Genomic DNA, 21,949 nt, shown 5'->3' on the forward strand with positions numbered 1-21,949 from the left:
CTTTTTTTTTTTTTTTTTTTTAACTATTTTCTTTCGTTGCTGCTTTTTCACCTAAAAATTCTCTTTTTTATTTGTTTTCACCCTTTTATTCTAAAACTTCCAATATTATATATATATATTTATTTATCGTGAGATGGACACGACTCTCTTCCATGTATGATATTATCTACTTTGAACATAGGCTCTCATGGTTTTGTTTTGGACTTCCCAAAAGACTTTCTACCCATGAGAATGATCATGAGTTTATACCCAAAAAATATTATCTTCATTAGTACGAAGCTTTTTGGAAAGTTCAGAGTAAACCCACGAGGGCTTATGCTCAAAATGAACAATATCATAACATTTGGAGTGTCGTGTCCGTATATATATTATTAGATGGACACGACTCTCCAAATGTCATGATATTGTCCATTTTGAGCATAACTTTTCAAAAAGCTTCGTACTAATGGGACAGTATTTCTTGGAGTATAAACTCTCGATCATTTCTTAAATTAGTCAATTTTAAAATAATTAAGAGAAAATTAACTGTGGGGTAATTTTAAAATTTAGAAAACTAATTTTATTTTTACGTTTTTCTTTTTGGACAGTGCGAATGGGGTCTACAGTCAGTAAAGGACCGAGCTTTGAATGGAAGCTGCTCAGTGTTACAGAACATATATATATATATATATATATAAATAAAAAAAAGATGATTAGATTAATAAATAAAATATAACATAAAAATGTCCACTCCACATGGTATTAAATAAATACTGATTATGTGTGAGAAAGAAAGTTTGATATAATTACATAAAAATATAGTGTATGGGTTGATTTAAATAGAGTCACAGTTGGAATTGATTTAAATTACTTTATTTATTTTTGTTGTTATTTAAAGGTATAAAGAAATAAATGTAGAGTAATGGAACTCAAAATGTATATACAAATTAAATAAAAAAGAAAAATAAAAGAATTGGGCCTACCCTTTATAGAGCCCAATTATACATATAGTTGGGCCGCTAGGCCCAATTCAATCTAAATCTAATATGAATTATGTACAATGTATATGAAACAATAGACTAAAGTTTGTATTACAAAAATGACATTTGATTGGAATTGTTGTCTTAATAATTGCAAAACCTATGTCGTTTCATATTCATTTTCAAATAGAAAAGATGTTTTTCATGTATAATTATTTATTCTTGTAATATGTGTTTTCTATCAAAGTTTTAAAACGCGTCTACTGAATAGAGGTCTCTGCACTTTTGGAATGAATGTTTCGTTTTCCTCTTCAATTGACGTGAGATTTTACGTAATGATGGGAGTTTACGAAAACAAATTGATAAATGCCAATGAGAAAAAGAAAAAGAAATCAAGAAAATGATTTGAGCATGCGAATTTGGATGGTATACACATAATTAAAACTAAAATTTGATGAGTTTTTTGTGGTTGGAAATCACAACTCATTAGGATTTTTAAAATTATTCCAAGTGTTCATAATTAAGAAAAGGGTTTGTGTTTGGAAAAGGTGAGATGAAAGAGCATAAGAAGACCCCAAGTGTTGTAGTTGGTACAGTTATTTTAGAACTCACAAAGACCAAAATGCTTTTGGATGGATTTAAAATGAGAAGAGGATGGATTAGACAGCTTTGTATTCACTTTTGGAGACATAAACATCTGTTTTGGTTAACTAATTTAAACAATTCTTCATCGCTTTCTCACCATTCCATGTGCTCTGCTTCTTCCATTTTGGATTATAATTCTTGCTTCCATCCATCCCATATGCTATGCCATTTCCTAAACTTCATGCACCTTTCCACCTCCAATCAAACCTTACATTTAAGTAATTAGTTCATCGACCAAAACAACTCGAGTCTCGTAGAGTCTACGTGAGTCGATATTGTACATTCGTGCTATTGGTTCGTATTATTGAATTATTGTTCTTGTATATGAAGTATAAAATTGAAGCCTTCCTAGCAATTGTGATAATCATGAAAGAAGTGAGCCACATGATGATGATGATGCCACATGTGGGTGCCAATAGCTGTAAAATTGGAGGGAGTTAGCAAGATGCTGAATGACCAGAATCTCAAAACCTGGATTCTGGCTTGGACCACAATCTTTGTAAATTACTTTTTTTTTTCCTCGTTTATTTATTTGGATACGATATTGATAGTTAAATGATCTCAATCGCACGCTAAAAAGACCCGTGTTAGTTTATGGAAAGTCTTTACTTTTAGAAGTTATATCGTAGTCGTCAAATAGCAACTCTAGATTCTAAATTTTAGTTCAATGCAGGTAAGACATTACTATATTATATCATAATTATAATAATATGATAGTTTAATAGTGGTTAACACAACTCGATCATTACTAAATGTACGAGCGTTTGTCCAACTAATATATGATGATTAGATTGCTATGAAAACCAGGAAGCTAAAAATGATTAGGCATCCCCATTTGAGCTCATAAGAACTTGAATATCATATTCATGTAAGCTCATATTAAGTAGTGTTTAATATATGACATAAAAGTTTCCTGAAAATCATGGATAAAGCAAAAACACATAAACNAAAAAAAAAAAAAAAAAAAAAAAAAAAAAAAAAAAAAAAAAAAAAAAAACATGTCCTACTAATCCTAATTATGCTCCCTTGTAGACAGTAATGTTATCAAATTAAATAATTGTTTTTTCTTTTCCCTTTTGTGCTTTAATCACCTTTTGTTACTAAAATATGCTCACCTTTGCGGCCATATTATCATCGTAAATTTACAGCCCATGTTCAAACCCCTTGTTAATCATCTTTTTTATTTTATTTTATTAAATAAATAAATGGAAGTCTTATAAATGTTTGAAAAATGTGGGGAATGAAAATAAATGCAAATACGTAGGCTGTCTTCTATTGATGGTTAGGGCAGGCTTAAGAACAAGCATAAGGGCCCAAAGTTGTGGGAAAGATGAGGCCCATATGTCATTTGCAGACCAAAATTAATGGAGATCTTCTTGGGACTCTTGTCCCATCAAACAATGCATGTGGATCATTTCTCAATGGACTGTGGGCCCAATACTTTTGTGATCCATATAAATTTTTTGTTTTTTGTTTTTTTTTTTGATTAAGTAAGATAAGGCCATAAGAAAATTTACAAGGTCGTTTGGTTGATGTTTCTTCTGTCGCAACCATTTTGAAAGCAATGTTGGTAGAGACTGTACTATAGAAATTAATGTAAATATGATTTAACATGTTTGTACTCAGTTCTCAAACATTTAAAAAAAAAAAAAATTAAAGTAGGTTGATTTTCTTAGTACCATTATAATGTGTTGGTAATTAATCCCAAATTATGCATGATTAATGAATGTTTAATAAAGATGGTGGTTAGAGGTTAGAATCTTCGTTGAATCTTTTTAAAAAAAAACTATAAACAAAAAAAATAATAAATTACCCCACTAAATGATGGGCTTAGTTGGAGCATATAATATTATTTATATGCCCCAATTATTATTTTAAAAAGTCATCAAGAAAAAATAAAATCTACATAAAAAAATGTGCAACCAATCACAGCTTACCATTATCTTAGGTCGGTGACCACTAGAAGTAAGAACCCCTTCTTCTCTCTGATCTCTAATCCCATTTGGCGCTTATTGACCACTAGGCCAACTCATGAAAATGATGGGGCTGCATATTAAATGATACGGGGAGGCCAAAATAGCCTAGAAGGTAAAATAGCACATTGATGTATAAATATGACAACCATGCATTAATAAGTATCCCAGATTGGAAAATTTGATATCCTAGGTTAACAGGAACAATGGGGGAAAAAGGAGGGTGCCTAAGGGGGTGTGTCTAACAGGAACAAGGGGGAAAAAAGGAGGGTACCTAACGGGGTGTGTCTAACAAGGGTTGTCCTTTATGGTTCACTCTTCGCCATCATCATCGTCTTCATCTCCATTTTCCTACACATTAATCATCCAAAGTTCGATGATTACTCTTGAATTTTTAGCTCGGCTACATGTACGGGGCAGTTAAAGTAACAATACAGTTGCAGAACACTAGACTTGGACCATGTACTATTTCAAAAACTTATATGCATGTATATATGAATCTTATAATCAATTATGTGAGAATGAATGGGTTTTAGTTAACTGGATGAAGGCTCGGGAATGATTGTCTAAAAGATGTATGCCGGGTGATTCAAGAATAGGAAGAAAGCAGAAGGCAGAACCCAAAATATCATCCATATATTTGAGTGCAACGGTGAAAGTAAAATTTAATCTTGTTTACCTCCTCCTCATCTTCTCCATCAGACTCCTCTTCATCTTCATCAATATCCTGAAAAGAAATCAGAAGAACCCTCATTTTTCTTGCTTGAAGGATTGGCATTCCAGACTCCGAAGTGGGGGAAGGAAACAAAAAACGAAGAACAACCGCGGCAACTGAGCTTGATGGGGGAGGGGGTATCTCCACAAGCAGAACAATTGGAAAAAAAAAAAAAAAAAAAAAAAAAAAAAAAAGGCTCAAAGAATAGGTAAAGTGATAACAAAGGAGATGGAGATTACGTTGTTGAAATATTTCAAAGGATTGGGCCACAGGTCCTCTTTAATTATCNTGGAAAAAAAAAAAAAAAAAAAAAAAAAAAAGAAAAAGGCTCAAAGAATAGGTAAAGTGATAACAAAGGAGATGGAGATTACGTTGTTGAAATATTTCAAAGGATTGGGCCACAGGTCCTCTTTAATTATCTCAGCTACCTGCATTTTAAGTCAAGAAACCAAGCACGTAAGTACAGCCCAAAGCATTGAGTTCTTACAAGAAGAGAAACTGAAACGAGTTATTATATCTAGCTTTGTTCTCCACAAGGTTGGCACAACTGTAATATCTAACTGGAGCAGCAATTCAAATGACTAGAAAGGGAAGTGCACTAGTTAACACTTAACAAGAGGACATGCTGGGCATTTATATAATTACAGGGCAGAAAAATGTTCAAACTTACTTCATCATGAAGCTCCATGATATCTTTTTGTTCGGTTTCACCAAACCAACTGAAGAAGCTGCATACATCAAAATTGATGTGCAATATAGGGAGTAAATATGCTGAATTTATGTCAAAACAAGAAACCATATGTGGTAGAGAAAGGTGGAGAAAGGTATTACTAACCTAACTTTTCTATTTGACAAAGAAAAATCATTGAGAATGAAGTCATTGTAATAGGGTAATAGCATAATGGTAACACATCACATCGGCACGTAATGGAAAATCAGAAGTTTCTTCCTTAAATACCTTTTAATATGCTAATTAAACTTTATGTTGAATACACGGATTTAGAAATTTTTAAATGATATATTCTACACTACAGTTGACAGAAAACTACTCATTTATTATGGCTTTAAATAATTTTCTTTTGGAGCATTGCACCAGATTTTTGGCTCACTTTTGACAAGTAATGGGAGAGAAGGCCGAAACATGTCATTGGAAGAATCTACTAAGACAAAGATGGGATGTCAAGAATGTAGAGAAGGTAGGATGGACAACTATTCAGATCTAGTATAAATCGTACATAGACAGTTGTTGGAGTCGGCGGTTCTCTTAAAGTTCCCTTATCATAGAGACGAAGCCTAATAGAATCCCTTCTAACATAGAATTGATGAAAGATAGATTATTAAATAATATAGATATAATATAAACAATATAAATAAAAACATATAAAACAATATAGATATAGAGTGAACCAACTCTATATCTAGAAATTTTTAGGCAAATATTAAATAAAAAACATATAAAACAAATAAATGGCACACCACCCTTTTCTCATCTTTCTGCTTAGCCCTGCGGTTGAGTGGGAGAGATTACTTTTTTAACATAATCGTAACTGTGGCTTATTAACCTTAAAAGAAAATCTTTCCCCCGCCATCTAGGAAGGAAAAGCATTAATACATGGGCTAGCTCATTTAACATCAGTGTAAAACGTTAAATCAATTTCAATCAAGGAAAGTTTTCATCCATTAATTAACTCATTATGAACTTCTTAAAATAAGAAAAAAGTTGTTTAAAATATTTTGAGCTTTAAGACTGCAATAATTTCAAGCACGCTTTCACTCGAGAAACCAAGGTCATTGTCAAACTTTGAGGTTCTATGACTTTGTTTAAGATGGATGGAATCAAATGAGGGGTAAGGAAGCACCTGTCTTCGGCCAAGGGTCGCTTCTTCCCTTTCTTCTCACTGTTAACTCCATTTGATGCACCCTTCAAAAATTATCATTACTCATTAATCTGAACCAACTAACCACATAAATTATTATTTAGATAGAAATAACTGTTACCAAGCCATCTTTCCACAGGATTGTTGTTCCAGTAATTTTGATTGCTCCATCTTCAAAGAACGTATATGTCTTCTCTAGCTTTCTATCTTCAAAATAAGGATTCTCGTTGAAATTCTGTAATTTTAAGCAGTTTAGTGACAGATCATTATCACATTCTGCAATTGAGGGAAGATATGAATGATGCAAATGGACGGACACAGTATAAGTCAAACAGGTTAGCTGAAACTTACAAATGTGATGGAATACCCCATCTTTACATCCTTCTGATCCTCCACTTCAAGAGAATATAAATGCCTAAAGATCTGCGCCAAGAATAAGAGACCAACAATTAAGAGAGTATATACTTGTTTGCAGTTGATTAATACAGAATCAAAAGTCTCATTAAATTAGGACTTCAAAAAAAAAAATGAAGTATAAGAAACTTGCTGAAATATCCATTTTTAGATGAAAGCAACTAACCTTCTGATCTTCTTCGGACAAAAGATCACAAAGTGCAGGATGACTCAAGAACTGCATTAATCAAGCATTGGACATGTGAATCAAAGGGGGAAAGAAAAGTACACTTCACAAAGATAATATGTAAAATGTCAATAAATAAACAGAGAACTAACGGCAGTTAACCAGAAGTCCGGAATAGTTTTGATAATCTCATTCCGTTTCACATAAACAGGCCGCCTTATCTCATTATATTTCTGTTCAACTTCCAAAACTTTGTCACCTGCTTCTTCATTAACCTGTTGGATCCAAAGGTTCAAGGCTAAGTACAAGTCTATCTATCAAATATTGAATGATATATAAGAAATTGCATTATTGCCATATAGATCAGGCATTGGCAGAACATAGCCATGATGCATGTCTTGTACATATTGCCTATCAGTTCGAGATTTATACTCTTTTTTATTCACCTAGAAGGAGAACAAGAAATCATATCCTTTGATCCAACACTGGACCGCTTATAATCTTGAATTGGAAAGAACTTCTATACAAGTTGGGAATCATATCGATCATTAATAGTTATAAACCCACATGGAAATATTCTACCTAAAAGATAAAACAAACGGAAAAAAGAAACATCTAGCTATATTATTACCTAATAAGTGAAATAAAAAAGCATGCACACTAAACAACCTGATTATTTCGCAAAAGATGAAAGCAGGCAAAGAATATAAAAATAGAAGGAGAAAGAAAAGTATCCAAATTAAATGTTTTTTGTAAAACTATACTTAGAGTTGGACATATATGTAACGTTTTGATATGAAGCAACACTTCAGTAAGGTAAATGAAAGAAAGAAAAAAAAAACATCATCAAGAAACGTGATGGGTTAGCTGAAACCTACAACTGGATATTGCAAACATTATACGACTTAAGAAATAAAGATGTGACAGTTAATATTAGAATATCAAGAGTCATTTCAGTAGCGGCCAACTTTTTCCATCCAAGATTTTTNTTTTTTTTTTTTTTTTTTTTTTTTTTTTGAGAGAGGAAACACACTTCTCGTTGATGTAATGAAAAGTTAAATGCACGTTATAATTGCCGAGCATGAACTTATAGAAAATACTCCCCCAATTAGATAATCTTATAAATTTAATTACAATAAGGTAAGTAAACATTGACATATTCTCTGATGCACATTATGACAATATTTTCTTTTTTTGATAAGACATTATGACCCTATTTGCATGGCTTACAACTTAATGTTTTTACATGCATCTTCTCAATTTTAAAAAGCGTGAAATAAAGAAGAGAAAGAGATATGATTGAAGTTTGAGAGAATTGAATTCAACCTCATAAATGCATAACAAAACAAGAAAAAGAAAAGCATGACCATTATAAAAAAGTAGAATCTGAAACAAGGTATAATGCTTGCAAAATAACATCTACTTGAGTCGTAAGATTGCGGCATGTAATGGCAATAAGATCTACTGTCCTTGTCTCCATTTCAGATCGCATATACAATGTGAATGTGGTAATATAATTATGACTTGCCTTCAAAAAATCAAAAGCAACATTTAAGAAGTGATCGATTATGGAGTTATTCAGCCTTATTCTTTGCAATTTTTGCAGAGTCCAGTCCTCCCCAACTGAATACAAGGAATTGAGTGAGGAAAGGCAGTGATATATAGCTCAGAACATAGAAGTCGGAGGTACATTCAAACGGTTGAGAGAAGGTTGAAATAAAGTGGTAGTATAGCATGATATTCGAACCAAGACAGATCTTACCTTGAAATCCTAATAATAAAACAATTATTTTCCATCCAAAAAAAAATTAGTTGTCCATGTAATTAGCATCCTTGATTGAAGAAAAATATATAATTTCAGGATAAAGAGTGTTAAGAAATCATTGAAACGGTTCAAGTCTATCATAACCCTACACTTTTAGCACGGAGAAGTTAGGGTAAAATTTGACCAAATTATTCAAACCAGGATTGCCGCAATGTAACACAAGTATAATTCAGAATCAAAAGCCAAGAAAATTAGCCCTAATCACAAGTTACGCCTTCCAGTCAAGCCCTGGTCTAATACTGTTTGAATAACCAACTTACGCTCATCACACTACATATGTAAGAAACAAGACCAGTTAAAGAAGCAAGATAAATTTGAAGGTAATTGAGCTAACATATCCATCAATCAAAATGACGTTGAAGTTCAGCAAGGTAAGCTACACAATTAAACAGCAGAAAACGCTAATATAGAGTGATACCGGAAAAATGTATCCACAGACTAAAGCCTATTCAAGGAAGACAAAAGTGAAAAGGGAGGTGACCTTCTCGAGTTCGTCTTGAACCTCCTGTAACTTCTCGATATAATGGACGAGCTCGACGTCAACGTGGTCAGCTTCGTCGTCCTCGACTTTGTCGGCAGGCTTGGATTTTTTACCCTTTTCGGCGACCATTTTAGAGGCGGAAACCTAGTTTCGTGAGGGGTACACCCGAAGTTGAAGAGAAACGACGAAAGAAAGAAAAACAGAGAGAGAGAGAGAGAGAGAGAGAGAATATGTTGGTGGCCAAAGAAAAAAAAAATCTGAAATCGTCCAATGAAGTGATAGTTTCAGATTGAAGACTGTTGCTCTGTATTTATATGGAGGTACGAGGGACGACTCTCTTTAGTTTTCCCTCGTATATTCTCCTCATCCTTTTATTTTGTTTTCTTTAAGCTTAGTTTCTTTTTTTATTTTTTATTTATTTATATTTTGAGATGGCCTGTGTTAGACGATGAAAGTGCTGATTTTGATAATGGGTTTGTAATCAAGGGGTTGGTCTAATGGGTTTGTAATCAAGGGGTTGGACGATGAAAGTCCCACGTCTACTAATTTTGATCATGGGTTTGTAATCATGGGGTTGGACGATGAAAGTCCCCCATCTGCTAATTTCATGGGTTTGTGTTGGACGATGAAAGTCCCACGTCTGCTAATTTTGATCATGGGTTTGTAATCATGTGGTTGGACAATGAAAGTCCCCCATCTGCTAATTTCATGGGTTTGTAATCAAGAGGTTGAACGATAAAAGTCTCATATCTGCTAATTTCATGGGTTTGTAATTGGACGATGAAAGTTTCATGGGTTTGTAAGGAAGGGGTTGGAAAACCTAAAACAAAGCCATTTGAAAAAACCCAAAATAAAGTCATGAGTAAGTTTATAATCAAGGAATACTTCCTCCATTAACATGAGAGCTTATGCACAAAGTGGACAATATCATTACCGGAGAGTCGTGATTCCTAACCGATTGATTGTCAAAAAAATTTATTATTATTATTTTTAAAAAACTGTTATTTAATAACTAAAATCTCATGTCACATCATATTATTAATATCAATTACTACAAACATGAAAAATTAATAACTCTTTGTCAAAATCTAAAAAGTAGATTTAGATTGGATTGTAACTCTACAGTCGGGTTGGTCGAGTGAGTTAGCCCAACCCAAACAAAAAAAACAAAAAAACTAATATAATTCAATAGTTCGAGTGGATAAGATTACAGTCGGCCAGAAGCCCAAGTAATAATACCCTTAAAGAGTGTAGTAGTTAAGCAAGCTTACAGAAGCACATACTGACTCTTCTCGACTTGGATCCATTGTGGGCTCAACAAAAGCTAACATCTCTTCCTTACCATTAAGGCATGAAGTTCAAAACTTGAGGCCACCCCATCAGAACTCACCAAGTTTCATATGCAACTCAGCTGAAACAGTTCCATTATCTCCCAGAAACTCGACAATTTTCACCAAAACCTTTGATTTCAACACAAAAGATCACTCATTTTACCTTAATCTTCTTCTTCTCCATTTGATTCCAAGTAGAATGTCGAAATTCTTAGCTCGTGTTCTTCACCGCGACGTTCTGCTACCGACTTTCTTCTAATATCAAAGCCAGCTCCAAACTTTGCCCTCCTCTCTTTACCTTTACTCACTCTACCCAATTGGATCAACTGAGGTACAATCTTGACTACGGTTGAAGATGGGATTGCAAAACCAACACCAGCTGATGTTCCTACAATCACGATAGTGTAGAGTCATGTTAAATCACATTCTGAATGTTGTCGTCGAAGAGCAGGACGAGGTAATGTGAAAATCACAACTACCCTGTCGTTACAGCAAGGACATAAGACGGTGAATTGGCACTTGGCAGGAGAAAGATGGACGTTACCTGTTCGACTGAAAATAGCAGTATTGATACCGATTAAATTGCCTTTCGAATCAAGTAGAGGACCTCCACTGTCAAAGATACAAGAAAAGGATATCTCCTTGATGTTAACATCAAATATATATGGTGATAAAGACAAGATTTCCCTGATGGTATTCATTTTAGGATGAATCTTAGTCTAACCTATTCCCGGGATTGATAGCTGCATCCGTCTCGATTCCACCTCCGATGGTGACACCAGTCTGACTAAAAACGTCGCGATTTAATCCACTAATGACTCCAACTGTGAGAGTATGATCAAAACCGAAAGGATTTCCAATTGCCAAGCAGTGTTGCCCCACTTTAAGAGAAGATGACTGCCCCACCTTGATTGGCCTCAAAAGCTCGTTCAAGGTATCCACCTGCAAGGTCACAGAGATTATCTCAGATATGATTAGAATCAGTGATGTTTTGTTTGTTCTCTGGAATAACAATGGTAATCATGCATGCTTGATCATCAAATTCTTGCAAGATGAAAAGCCTTACCTTTAAAACGGCAAGATCCTTCGTGCGATCTGCACCAACGAGCTTGCCTTCAAAATTCTTCTGTATCCTATGCAAAGATTTAGAAAATTGAGGAAACAGATAGATGTTGTTTATCACAGTAGTACATTGGTCTAACTTCAAGCGTCCTCACCCATCGGATGCTAGGATATTAACTTGTGCTACAACCTGCCCAGCGCTCGGATTTCTTGCAAGGGCACTAGCAATTACTGTTCATTAGGTGAATACAAGGCTTGGCATTAGAAATGTCAGATGATCCTCACTGAAGCTATTCAATGTACAGTTGTTTCTAGTCGAATATGGTGACCATTTTACTCGGGCGCTAAAAGCACTCACCGTGATAATTCGTTACAATATGTCCCTGATCATCCCAGACTACTCCAGACCCATTTCCTTCAGGAATCTGCAAATAGGCATGGTAATGAATACAAAATGATGATCTTACATGAAGGTTATCAAAATAGGAACACAATAAACAGCTTGGGATATGCAATTCGTAACGTGTCAAACTGGATAAAACAACATGAACCACAGTTTTATAGATGATTACCTCAACCATTCCAGTTACATTGAGTTGAGGACGCAAAGTCGCATCGAAAATGTTGACAACAGAGTATGTATTTTTCTCAAACGACTCGACAACTCTATCCTGTCAACCGCATATTTCTCGTTCATACAACATGATAAATAATAACAACGCAACGAAGATCCAAAACAAATCAATTAGGAAGAAAGCATAAATAAGTATGCATTGAAGAGAAAAACACCTCTGTAGGGAAAAAGGCTCCAGAAGGTGAAAAAGTGGAGGTTACTTCATCTATGGTTATAGAAGGCTCGCCCAAAGCTTGAGCTGTAAATACACTACACAACTTGGTTATAGATAAGTGATTTCTCTCAAGTGTAAGAAGGTATCAACATGTAACGGTCCAAACCCATCACAAGCAGATATTGTCCTCTTTGGGCTATCCCTTTCGAGCTTCCCCTCAATGTTTTTAAAATGTATCTGCTAGGGAGAGGTTTCCACGCCCTTATAGAGAATGTTTTGTTCTCCTCCCTAATCAATGTGGGATCTCACGTAATAGATATAAAGCTATAAAAGCTACTTAGTGTAAATTAACAATTATGCTTCTTAGAACCCTCCGAGCAGAAATTTGCACATTTGAAGTTAACCACTACATTTTATTTTCGCGTGAAAAAATGATAAATGTTAGCGTCGATCATCCACGACAACACAACAGGTTGAGACTAGTGTAGAAGAACCTGTTGAGGATTGTTGGGAGTGAGTCCCACACATTGGTTAATTTAGGGAATGATCCTGGGTTTATAAGTAAAGAATACATTTCCATTGGTATGAGGCCTTTCGGGGAAGCCCAAAGCAAAGCCATGAGAGCTTATGCTCAAAGTGGACAATATCATACCATTGTGGATTGTCGTGATTCCTAACCGAACCAAATGCAAGTTTATTGTGCAGAGATCATAAAGTAGTCAAACCTAGAAGGATAAGGCCACAAACTCAGAAACAAACTAGCAAATAACCTCCGGCGAGTTGTGAAAAGAAATTTGCTGCTCATTATAGAACAAAGATCTCCAGACTCATCACCGGCACTCCTGAACCAACAACCAACAACAAAACTCAGAACTAAAACACCTAAATGCATATCAATGGGTACACGATGAACAAAGATTTTGGGCAGATGATGCAGTAGCACAGAGTAAAAAGGAGAGAAAAAACAACCTTAGGATGGAAATGGATTGGGAATTGCTGGGATTTGAAGGAGAGCACACAGACGACACACCATCAAAGCACAGTTCTCGTCTTCCCAAGAAATGGGTCGAAGTCCAAACACGAGATTCTACCATCATTCGCAGTTGGGGAGCATTGTATGCCAGAACTTGCATTTCTAACAGATTAAAGAGCAAATGGGTATGGAGTTTAGCGATAATAGATGCAGATGAAGGGGGGTTTTGAGATACACTGAGTATATTCTTTATATTTCTTCTTCGTCCATGGAAGCTATGGAACTGTGAAGCTTAGATGCTCCATAACCAACCACCAAAGCTCAACCAATTCTTCAAGAATGGTACCTTGTTAGCACAAAAGGATCATCCAAATTTACTTCATTCCAAATCTGTACAAGCATTTGGGCAAATGTGTACTGGTTTTACTAAACAAACCCTGTTGCCATTTTGCTTCGAATCCACCATGCACTCCTTTCTCTTCATTATGTTTTGTTCACTCTCTCTCTCTCTCGAATTACCCCTAAAATCTCAACCGTCAATTTGAAACGTACATCGTCCGTTGGATCTAGGGCTTCAAAAGTTTAAAACTTTACACTATATAAACAACTCCCTCTCCTGGATTTCTGCCGCTACTGCCTCGATTTTTCTTATAGACGCGTAGACACCCGAAATCAAGGGTAATTGAAGATGGTTCAGCGACTTACTTACCGTAAGCGCCACAGCTACGCCACCAAATCCAATCAGCACCGCGTTGTCAAGACTCCCGGTACCTTTTTTTGGTCCTGAATCAGTGTAATTCCTGCTCTTATGAGCCGTTTTTTCCCTTCAATTTCGTGACCATTTTGGGTGTTGTGCTGATGCGTTTTAGGTGGAAAGTTGATCTATCAAACCACCAAGAAGAGGGCCAGCGGTCCCAAATGTCCCGTTACCGGGAAGAGAATCCAAGGGGTATGTGATTTTATGCCTTCGATTCAAAGTTTTTCAGTTTTTGGGGTGTTTATAATTGCATTTGGGGATAGTCATTCTTCCTGAAACTGACATTGCGTCGCCCTGATAGCTAACTCTCAGTCTCTAGAACATATAATGGTGGCAATCAATTGTCATAGCTGAAAGAAAATGTAATTGTATTGTATTTTAGTTGTAATGTTTTGTTTGAACAGATTCCGCACTTGAGGCCTGCTGAATACAAGAGGTCTAGACTGGCTAGGAACCGAAGAACCATAAACCGGGCATATGGTGGAGTGTTGTCAGGAAGTGCTGTCAGAGAGAGGTATGTGCTTCATTGAATCAGCCCTGTTGTTTTTGGTTTCCTTTGGGTTTTCTACCAAATTTAAGGAGTAATTCAACAATGGTTGCAGGATCATGCGGGCTTTTCTGGTAGAAGAGCAGAAGATTGTGAAAAAGGTATTGAAAATCCAAAAGGCAAAGGAAAAGTTAGCTGCCAAGAGTTCAAAATGAGTATTTTTTGCTTGAATTTGCGAATTTTAGTGTTGATAGTGATTAGATGTTTCTGGGTTCTTCCTTAAATGGGTCATTGTTGACAAATCAATCCCCCAAGTGTCCTGTTTTATGATATCACCGTAACCTACTATGTCACAATTTCAGACCCTTTCTAGAGATTTTTGTATCATTACATTGCTGAATCTAATACCATCTTGCTTGCTCAATCTTATACCATCTTGATCGATCGATGAATGCGGATTTCAGGAAACAATGTTCTTGGGATGTTCTTCAGTATGAACTGGAAGTTGACATGATATTAACAATCTTGAATTACTACAAGAAAGCCACTAATTAGTTTTTTATTTGTTGATATCATATCATTAATCAGTGGCTTTCTTGTAGATGGTTTAGCCCAAACTTCTTCAAAATTGTTTCTTATTTTCACTGATATAAGAAATGGAAATTGACATGATATTAATAATAACTATATGAAGGACTCAAAATTATAATTTATTTTACTAAAAAAAAAAATTGTTAAGAATTATTTACATAATTAATTTTTACAATTTTTATGAAGAAAAAACAAATTTCTTTCATCATTTTTAGAATAAATTTAAATGTTAAAAGGATAAAATAATAATTTTCAAAATTTAGAGACATTTTGTCGAATTTGAATGGAATTATAATTTAAGATATAAAGATGTAGAAAAAAAAAAGTTGTTAAAATTTATTGAATAAACAAAGAATTAAATGTCAAGAATGGGATTCGAACCCATGCCCTTTCGGACCAGTACCTGAAACTGGCGCCTTAGACCAACTCGGCCATCTTGACTTGTTGGAATGAAGTTTCAACTAGTTATTTTTAACCTTAGAATTAGATTAAGTTGTGTGAAGTATTTTACTTGAAACGATCGATATTGGCAGTATAATTGATATGAACCAAAGACAACAAACAAAGTAAATAAGATTAGTGAAGGTATCAAATTAGAGACCGACATGACGATATCGCAACGTATAGCAATGCTCTGATTCCGGGAAATTTAGAGACAATGGTCCTACCTCTATTATATATTCCATGGTGAAAAAGGGTTAAGAAAAAGAAAAAAAAGTGCTTCAAACTTAAAAATTCTTATGCCACCGTCAATCAGCACCCAATTTCCTGATTTGAAGTTGGCATTTGGTTTAGATCCCCACCTCTTCATAGCCTCATTACTCACTTGTTTTGTATTCAAATATCTTATCAAAGATTCTGAGGTTACCAAATGGGAGATCACCATTTGGCTTAAACACTCCCATATGTCCTTATCACCCGTAACTTTAACTTCATTTACTTGAATCAAATCTTATACTCCATTGTATGTTCATATGAATAAAGCAAAGTACCACACAAACGTCTTTGTTGCTATATTCGACAATTACATCATTAGGGTTTCGACAATAATTTTGATCAATATAAACAGGTCAAGAAAGATAGCAAGTTTTAAGTCCTTTGAAGCGAACGGTAACAAAGCCTCTACCGATGTAGAGGGGTTGCTTATGTGAGAATTCATGTTGGTTGAAGAGGGAACGAAGCCTCTAGTAGACACGTTTTAAAAACTTTGAAGGAAAAGCCTATACTAAGTAGCGTGAGGTGGTAGATTTGACCCTTTTCTTAATCATGAATATGCATGATATAACCTATTATTCTTTGGACCATCTCTTCACATATAGGGTGTTATTAGCTTCCCATCAACCAAAGTCACTTCACTAAAGATTAAAATCAAAATCTATGCTTATAACTTAAGTCATCTCCATCCATCTTCCAAAATCTATCATATATTTTAGAACAATAATGCAAAGTTTGAGCAAATTCAAAGCAAAAATGAAGTGATTGAAGTATTTGGATGTAGCAAACCTAACTAGCAACCCAATTCCATGCAAAACCCATATCAAATATCAAATATCTTGCAAGGGTGGTCACATATTTGCCTTTGGAATTGACATCTACCCTCTCATTGACATACAACGTATACCTAAGGTTGGTTCCTCCTAGGTACCTCCAAAACCTCTTAGCCTAACTTTGAGCACTTCACATGGCCCATTTGGCTAACCACTTAAATATCCATTTTTGCTTTTACATACCATCGAACGAGGATCGTTAACCATCGTTCGTTCGCTTAATTTTGATTAAATCACGCTAAACCGATAAGACGATGAGCTAAAAGCATCACCAACGACAAAAGATGGCAACTACTTCCCTTCAATAGTGGGTTTAATTAGCTTTAATCAACTTTTAAGTACATTGTTAAAGAAACTTTCCACTTTAACAACCAACATGATTGAATGTGTGGGCCTTAAGCATTGAATCCTTACTAATATTTGCATACAAATTGTATGTAAATCAAAATATAATCTCTTATGATTCAAGGGTTTTGGAAATTTCATCAAATTTGATGCCATAAAGATTTTAGGTATATTGCTTCCAAACTCCCAAAAGATTAATACACTCAAAATCACACATAATTCAAAAGAAATATGATGGAAAAACATTACACGAACACAACACAACACACATAATTTTGTTTATTCAGCACCCTCAAAACAAAAACATCCTCGTCGTCCTCGTCCTTGTCGTAGTATGTGCAATCTCTTAAGTTTCGTTTGAGGGAGACGACGAGCAATCACTGACTACCTCCGTTCCAACTTGCCTTCTATGGAAACTCCGGTGACAACCGCAGGCAGCGCAAGTCAGTGCAGAAGTCGTACCTTCGTCGCCGCTTGCCATGAATTCTCGACACCCATCGACGGCGTAGCCTCCGACACTCGCAGCGTGGTTCTTTTGGCACTCCCCATATCTAACACTCCTTACTGTGAAAGAGGAAGCCTCAGTGTCTCTCGAGGGTTCTTCTGATCTTCTGAGCACAACTTGACGCTTTCTCATTTTCTGAGTTTCTTTTTAGCTTGATCTTGTTTTACACCAAGAAAGCTCCAATTTTTGGTAATGGGTTTGAAGAAAAATGAATTGGGAGAGATCACAAATTGAGTTTGCTTAAATAGAGTGAAAAATAGACTTTATCACATGTCGTTTTCTCATCTCTTAATTATATATTATAGAGATTAAATCATAATCATTCTCTTATCTTTATTAATCATAACCATTAGTATAATGTGGAAAAAAAAAAAAAAAAAACTACTCGATTTGGTCAAGAACAGCTGCTTTTAATCGCGAGGAGACATGTTTTTTCTTTCAAATCTTCTCTTTTTTAAAAAAAAAAAATTATTAATTAACAAGAACTATGAACAGAGCCCAGATTTGTCTTTGGAAATAGGGTGATTTACAACTCACCAGAAGGCAAAAGGAAAAAGAAGCAATAATTCATAAGTGAATAAGGCAAAATTTAAAGATGTTATGAATAGTTTTTGTTTCCACGTAGCTGCTTGATTGGTTTAATATAGAATTGAACAGCTATGGAATAAGTTGGGTTTTGAACCTAATTTGTTTCCACCTAGCTCCATTCCATCTGATGTCCCACGTTGGTTGGAGAAGAGAACAATCTCTCCGTAGCAAACATGTTTTACGTAACGGGTTAAAGTAGACAATATCGACTAGTGATGGGCTTGGACTGCATTTCATTTACATAATCGTCTACTCTAATTATTTTAGGGAGCGAACGTGATTGCCCAATGGCTATCGATATCAAATTTTGGGGTATATGGTTTAGTAAATGAATTGTTTTAGGCGTAAAAGAAATATGCATAGGAAGATGAGAAAGTGGTAAACCCCACCGACCAAACCAATTATCATGTCATGGCCCCTTGTGTTTCTTAAAGCTTATTAGCTGCTGATACACACATTACCAAGATGTGAAACCACTACAAAAATACCCCCAAAACGAAAATGTTTCCATCTACTCATAGGCATCTACATTTTCCAAGATCACACGTGACATAAACGCTCTTCACAGTATACAACCTTTTGAGATGGGAATGAGAGTTATATATACCCGAGTCAAATAAATGAGAGATACATGAATAAATCAAGACCACATCGTAATGAGAGCAATTTTAAGAATATAATAGTCAATAAAGGCTTAAAAATAGAAAGTTACTATTAGACTCGTGTTGTTACGTGGAGTACAGAGGCCAGTACCGTGAAATTAGTTTGGGCCTGATGGGCTATGGGATAAGGGTATTGGGCCATTTTTTGCTATCTCGGTCAGGCCCAATTTGTTTATCCAAAGAAATATAGGAAAATAAAAAATAATATTATGATATTTTTATGATGCGGAAGGATAAAGTGTAAAGGGAGTGGTAAATAAGGCAGATGCCTGAAAATGCTAAAGACAGAGAAGTTAGGTCCACAGCATTTACAGAATGCCCAATTTGTATGCTCCAAATAATAATAATAATAATAAATAAATAAATAAATATATATATATATAATAAAAAATTAAATAAAAAAAAAGTGGGTAAAACATTAATTCCCAATTATTTCCAACACCCAACTTTTTAAATTCAAGTTTGACGAAGGAAGGAAATAAAAAAGGTAACTTTTTTTATTCATGGTAACTTAAAATTACATTTTTGGGATAATTATTCAAACGACGTCGCTTGGGGCCTATGGTTTTTGTATAAATCTACCCTTCAATAATTTTTTAAATCATTTTCAATTAAATTATTTAATAATTCAATTCAATTCAACAATAAAATTAACACATTATATTTGAAAAATTATAGAGTATTATACAAAATTTAAAATTTAATCGATATTAGAATCCAATGAAAATAGAGTAACGAATTCACTAATTTTAATATTTATAAAAAATGATAATTATTAAGGAGTTGAGCTATTTTTTTCAATATAATAGTTGAAATTGACAACTTAAATTATTATTCATAGTTGGCATCTAATAAGTTGTAAGGTTCAAATTTTAAATCATAGATTAAGTGTCCATTTTGCTATAGTGTATGTTATGCGACAGAAAAGACAGCTAAACTAAGTGGCACGCCGTATATTTACCTAATTAAGCAACACCTTTTATTATTGTTCACACAAACTAATTTCAACCCATTCATTATTCATTATCATACTTTTAATTAACAATTAAGTTCATGGGTTATGCTCGTTTCGATATCTTTCCTTTAAAAGGATAGTCGAGTTTCGATATCTTTCATTATAATCACGATTAAATCTAGAAACATTATTCTAATCAGTTTCTTAAATTAATAAGAAGTACAACCAATGATTGAAAATATACGAACCCCATTTAATTAAATTATAATTGTGATTTAATTTCATATGGAATTTGGAAATGTGCAGAAAATCTAAGGTTGAGGCAAGATTCTACTTTCTGCTGCTTTCTCGGAGACAGAAGATAAGGGGATAATCTTTTGGTCTGTTTGATGAGACGTTAGATTCATGAAATTTCAACAAGAAATTAGATTAGATTAGAGATTAAGGGAAAGAAATGAAGGAATTAAATAAGTAATTAATAAGGATTGATGATTCATGCTCTGTTTCTACTCGGGTGCTCACAATTCAACGCTAAATTCAGAGGAAATGAAGAAGAAAAAAAGGAGTAGAGCTATGTAGGTTGGATTTGAGTATCAGGGGATGATGCAATTTTATTATTAATTACTTGGGAGAGTAGGGAGTAGTAGAGATCAAGAAGAAGAAGATGACCCATTTGATCCAATATGCATATGGAAGCCGCCGTCTGGTTCGTCTTCATCGTCGTTGTTGTTGATATTGACGACGGCGGTGGTGGTGGTTGTGGTGGGTGTGGGGGTGGTGTCATTGGAATCAGTTTTTTTGCCCATGGTGTTCTTGTTGTTATGCATCCATACTTTAAGAACCCCTCTTTCAACTCCAATTTGATTGCAAAAATTTCGGACCAAATCCTCGTCTCGCTTTTGCATTTTCCATCCCACTTGTTCTGCAAAATGGAGCATTTTTTCCTTCTGTTCGTTGCTGAATTTCGTCCTGAATCGTTTCCGAGCGTTTAAATTTTTCGCGCGTCCGATTTCCGGTGGACGAGCCGACAACCCGGCGGAAAGCGCTAGTAACATATGCGGCGCTGATGGGTAGTACGACGACGAGATCGGCGGCGGAGATGCCGAATTCGGACTCCGCATCCCGGGCGGTGGTGGGTGATGACGATGGTGGGGTTGATACTCGATGACATGAGTGGTTGCTGTATTGATTGGTAAAGTAGAGATCGGATCCTCTGGGTCACGGCGGTGGAAATTCCGGTGGCAGCCGCATGCGGCGCAGTTGAGCGAAGTGGGATCAATGGAAGAGGCAGATGGGGAAGGCATAAATTCCCCACATCCGTCCAACGCGTGAGCTCCTAAACTGGCGGCGTGGTTTTTGAGACATTCTTTGTAAGAAACAACGAGGGTGGGTTGATGAGCGTGGTTGTGGCGCTTGAGAAGGCCGTTGGTGAAAGGCAGCGACTTGGCTGAAGAGGACGGCGGGAAGCGTGTCGGAGTGTCGGAGTCTGGGTCGGGAGATTTGGTGGTATTAGCCGTGGTTGTAGTAGTGATGGGAGGTAGGGCTAAATCCATGGCTCTTTGAAAAGCACAAACCTCTCTAAACATGGAGAATTAAAGAAGGAGAACTTCAAATAAAAAACAGACAACATTAAGGTTTCTGTAAAAATTAAGAAACAGAGTAAGAAAGAAGAAGAAGAAGAAGGGAATTAGCGAAAGAGTGTTGATAATAGGAATCGGAGTTTTTGTGGATGTGCTTTGTTAACCCACTTCTTCAATTTTAACCATGGTTATAATCTGTGGTTAAGTTGGGTGGACCCACTTGCATGTGTAATAAATATACCTCAATACAACTAGGAAGTAATGTTTTTTTTTTTTTTTTTTTCCTTTACTTTGTCTGTGGTGGTTAAATTTTTTGTTAAATTTTAATTTAATTTTAGTTTTTGATATTGCCAGCCACTCTCTCTAGCTTGCGTAATGACGAAGTTGGTGTTAGAGTCCGTAGACACTTCACATCTTTATAAGGAAAATTTTGTTCCTCTCTTCAATCGATATGGGATCTCACAATACGTCCCTCTTAGAGCTAGTAGACACTTCCATGCTCTTATAAGGAATATTTCGTTTCCCTCTCCCACCAATGCGGGATCTCATAATTCACCCCTCTTGAGGCCTTAGTGTCCTAAGTCGGTGCCCAACTCTGATAACAAACGGTAATAACCCACCTTTTGAGATTTCGAACTGCAAGTTGTTACCTACTGATGTGTAATATCAAGCCAACCACTAACAAATATTATATCTTTTGGTCTATTACGTTCGCCGTCAATC

General features: G+C 35.3%; 5 protein-coding genes and 1 non-coding gene across 7 annotated transcripts; 1 reads left to right on the top strand and 5 right to left on the bottom strand.

The window, feature by feature from the left end:
* Window positions 1-3,673: 3,673 nt before the first annotated feature.
* On the bottom strand, window positions 3,674-9,319 carry LOC111808684 (NAP1-related protein 2-like). The gene is made up of 10 exons (XM_023694821.1): window positions 9,056-9,319; window positions 6,902-7,024; window positions 6,750-6,800; window positions 6,521-6,592; window positions 6,291-6,404; window positions 6,152-6,213; window positions 4,963-5,020; window positions 4,664-4,720; window positions 4,257-4,304; window positions 3,674-3,928 (listed from the first exon to the last, which is right to left on the bottom strand). The coding sequence occupies exons 1-10, from the start codon at window positions 9,182-9,184 to the stop codon at window positions 3,890-3,892; spliced, it is 753 nt and encodes a 250-aa protein (XP_023550589.1). The 5' UTR covers window positions 9,185-9,319; the 3' UTR covers window positions 3,674-3,889.
* Window positions 9,320-10,218: 899 nt separating this feature from the next.
* On the bottom strand, window positions 10,219-13,726 carry LOC111808683 (protease Do-like 8, chloroplastic). 2 transcript variants are annotated; one of them, XM_023694820.1, is made up of 10 exons: window positions 13,206-13,726; window positions 12,962-13,078; window positions 12,238-12,331; window positions 12,021-12,119; window positions 11,807-11,873; window positions 11,604-11,679; window positions 11,453-11,519; window positions 11,111-11,328; window positions 10,931-10,998; window positions 10,219-10,765 (listed from the first exon to the last, which is right to left on the bottom strand). In XM_023694820.1, exons 1-10 carry the CDS (start codon window positions 13,367-13,369, stop codon window positions 10,551-10,553), a joined length of 1,185 nt encoding a protein of 394 aa, XP_023550588.1. In that variant the 5' UTR covers window positions 13,370-13,726; the 3' UTR covers window positions 10,219-10,550. The 2 variants fall into 2 exon arrangements, with proteins under 2 accessions (XP_023550588.1, XP_023550587.1); XM_023694819.1 differs by having other exon boundaries at window positions 10,219-10,774.
* Window positions 13,727-13,819: 93 nt separating this feature from the next.
* Window positions 13,820-14,880, top strand: LOC111808685 (60S ribosomal protein L34). Its single transcript, XM_023694822.1, has 4 exons — window positions 13,820-13,976; window positions 14,079-14,158; window positions 14,371-14,480; window positions 14,569-14,880. The coding sequence occupies exons 1-4, from the start codon at window positions 13,898-13,900 to the stop codon at window positions 14,666-14,668; spliced, it is 369 nt and encodes a 122-aa protein (XP_023550590.1). The 5' UTR covers window positions 13,820-13,897; the 3' UTR covers window positions 14,669-14,880.
* Window positions 14,881-15,404: 524 nt separating this feature from the next.
* TRNAL-CAG lies at window positions 15,405-15,485 on the bottom strand. The gene has a single exon. It is a non-coding gene; the product is annotated as a tRNA-Leu (tRNA).
* Window positions 15,486-17,062: 1,577 nt separating this feature from the next.
* Window positions 17,063-17,673, bottom strand: LOC111808953 (mini zinc finger protein 2-like). Its single transcript, XM_023695206.1, has one exon. The coding sequence runs from the start codon at window positions 17,571-17,573 to the stop codon at window positions 17,283-17,285; it is 291 nt and encodes a 96-aa protein (XP_023550974.1). The 5' UTR covers window positions 17,574-17,673; the 3' UTR covers window positions 17,063-17,282.
* Window positions 17,674-20,109: 2,436 nt separating this feature from the next.
* On the bottom strand, window positions 20,110-21,344 carry LOC111808958 (zinc-finger homeodomain protein 10-like). Its single transcript, XM_023695217.1, has one exon. It carries the CDS (start codon window positions 21,230-21,232, stop codon window positions 20,297-20,299), a length of 936 nt encoding a protein of 311 aa, XP_023550985.1. The 5' UTR covers window positions 21,233-21,344; the 3' UTR covers window positions 20,110-20,296.
* Between the last annotated feature and the right edge of the window lie 605 nt (window positions 21,345-21,949).

The sequence above is a fragment of the Cucurbita pepo genome, chromosome LG13 (genome assembly GCF_002806865.2).
Source record: "Cucurbita pepo subsp. pepo cultivar mu-cu-16 chromosome LG13, ASM280686v2, whole genome shotgun sequence".
NCBI lineage: Eukaryota > Viridiplantae > Streptophyta > Magnoliopsida > Cucurbitales > Cucurbitaceae > Cucurbita > Cucurbita pepo.

Excerpts from the sequence above, each read along its gene's own strand:
- LOC111808684 (XM_023694821.1), bottom strand. The coding sequence starts at position 9,184 with ATGGTCGCCGAAAAGGGTAAAAAATCCAAGCCTGCCGACAAAGTCGAG. Across the intron at positions 7,025-9,055 it reads TTCAAGACGAACTCGAGAAG|GTTAATGAAGAAGCAGGTGA; the intron begins GTCACCTCCCTT and ends TGGATCCAACAG. Across the intron at positions 6,405-6,520 it reads TGGGGTATTCCATCACATTT|AATTTCAACGAGAATCCTTA; the intron begins GTAAGTTTCAGC and ends TTAAAATTACAG.
- LOC111808683 (XM_023694819.1), bottom strand. The coding sequence starts at position 13,369 with ATGCAAGTTCTGGCATACAATGCTCCCCAACTGCGAATGATGGTAGAA. Across the intron at positions 11,680-11,806 it reads TATTGTAACGAATTATCACG|TAATTGCTAGTGCCCTTGCA; the intron begins GTGAGTGCTTTT and ends CCTAATGAACAG. Across the intron at positions 11,520-11,603 it reads AATATCCTAGCATCCGATGG|GATACAGAAGAATTTTGAAG; the intron begins GTGAGGACGCTT and ends ATCTTTGCATAG.
- LOC111808685 (XM_023694822.1), top strand. The coding sequence starts at position 13,898 with ATGGTTCAGCGACTTACTTACCGTAAGCGCCACAGCTACGCCACCAAA. Across the intron at positions 14,159-14,370 it reads CCGGGAAGAGAATCCAAGGG|ATTCCGCACTTGAGGCCTGC; the intron begins GTATGTGATTTT and ends TTGTTTGAACAG. Across the intron at positions 14,481-14,568 it reads GGAAGTGCTGTCAGAGAGAG|GATCATGCGGGCTTTTCTGG; the intron begins GTATGTGCTTCA and ends CAATGGTTGCAG.
- LOC111808953 (XM_023695206.1), bottom strand. The coding sequence starts at position 17,573 with ATGAGAAAGCGTCAAGTTGTGCTCAGAAGATCAGAAGAACCCTCGAGA.
- LOC111808958 (XM_023695217.1), bottom strand. The coding sequence starts at position 21,232 with ATGTTTAGAGAGGTTTGTGCTTTTCAAAGAGCCATGGATTTAGCCCTA.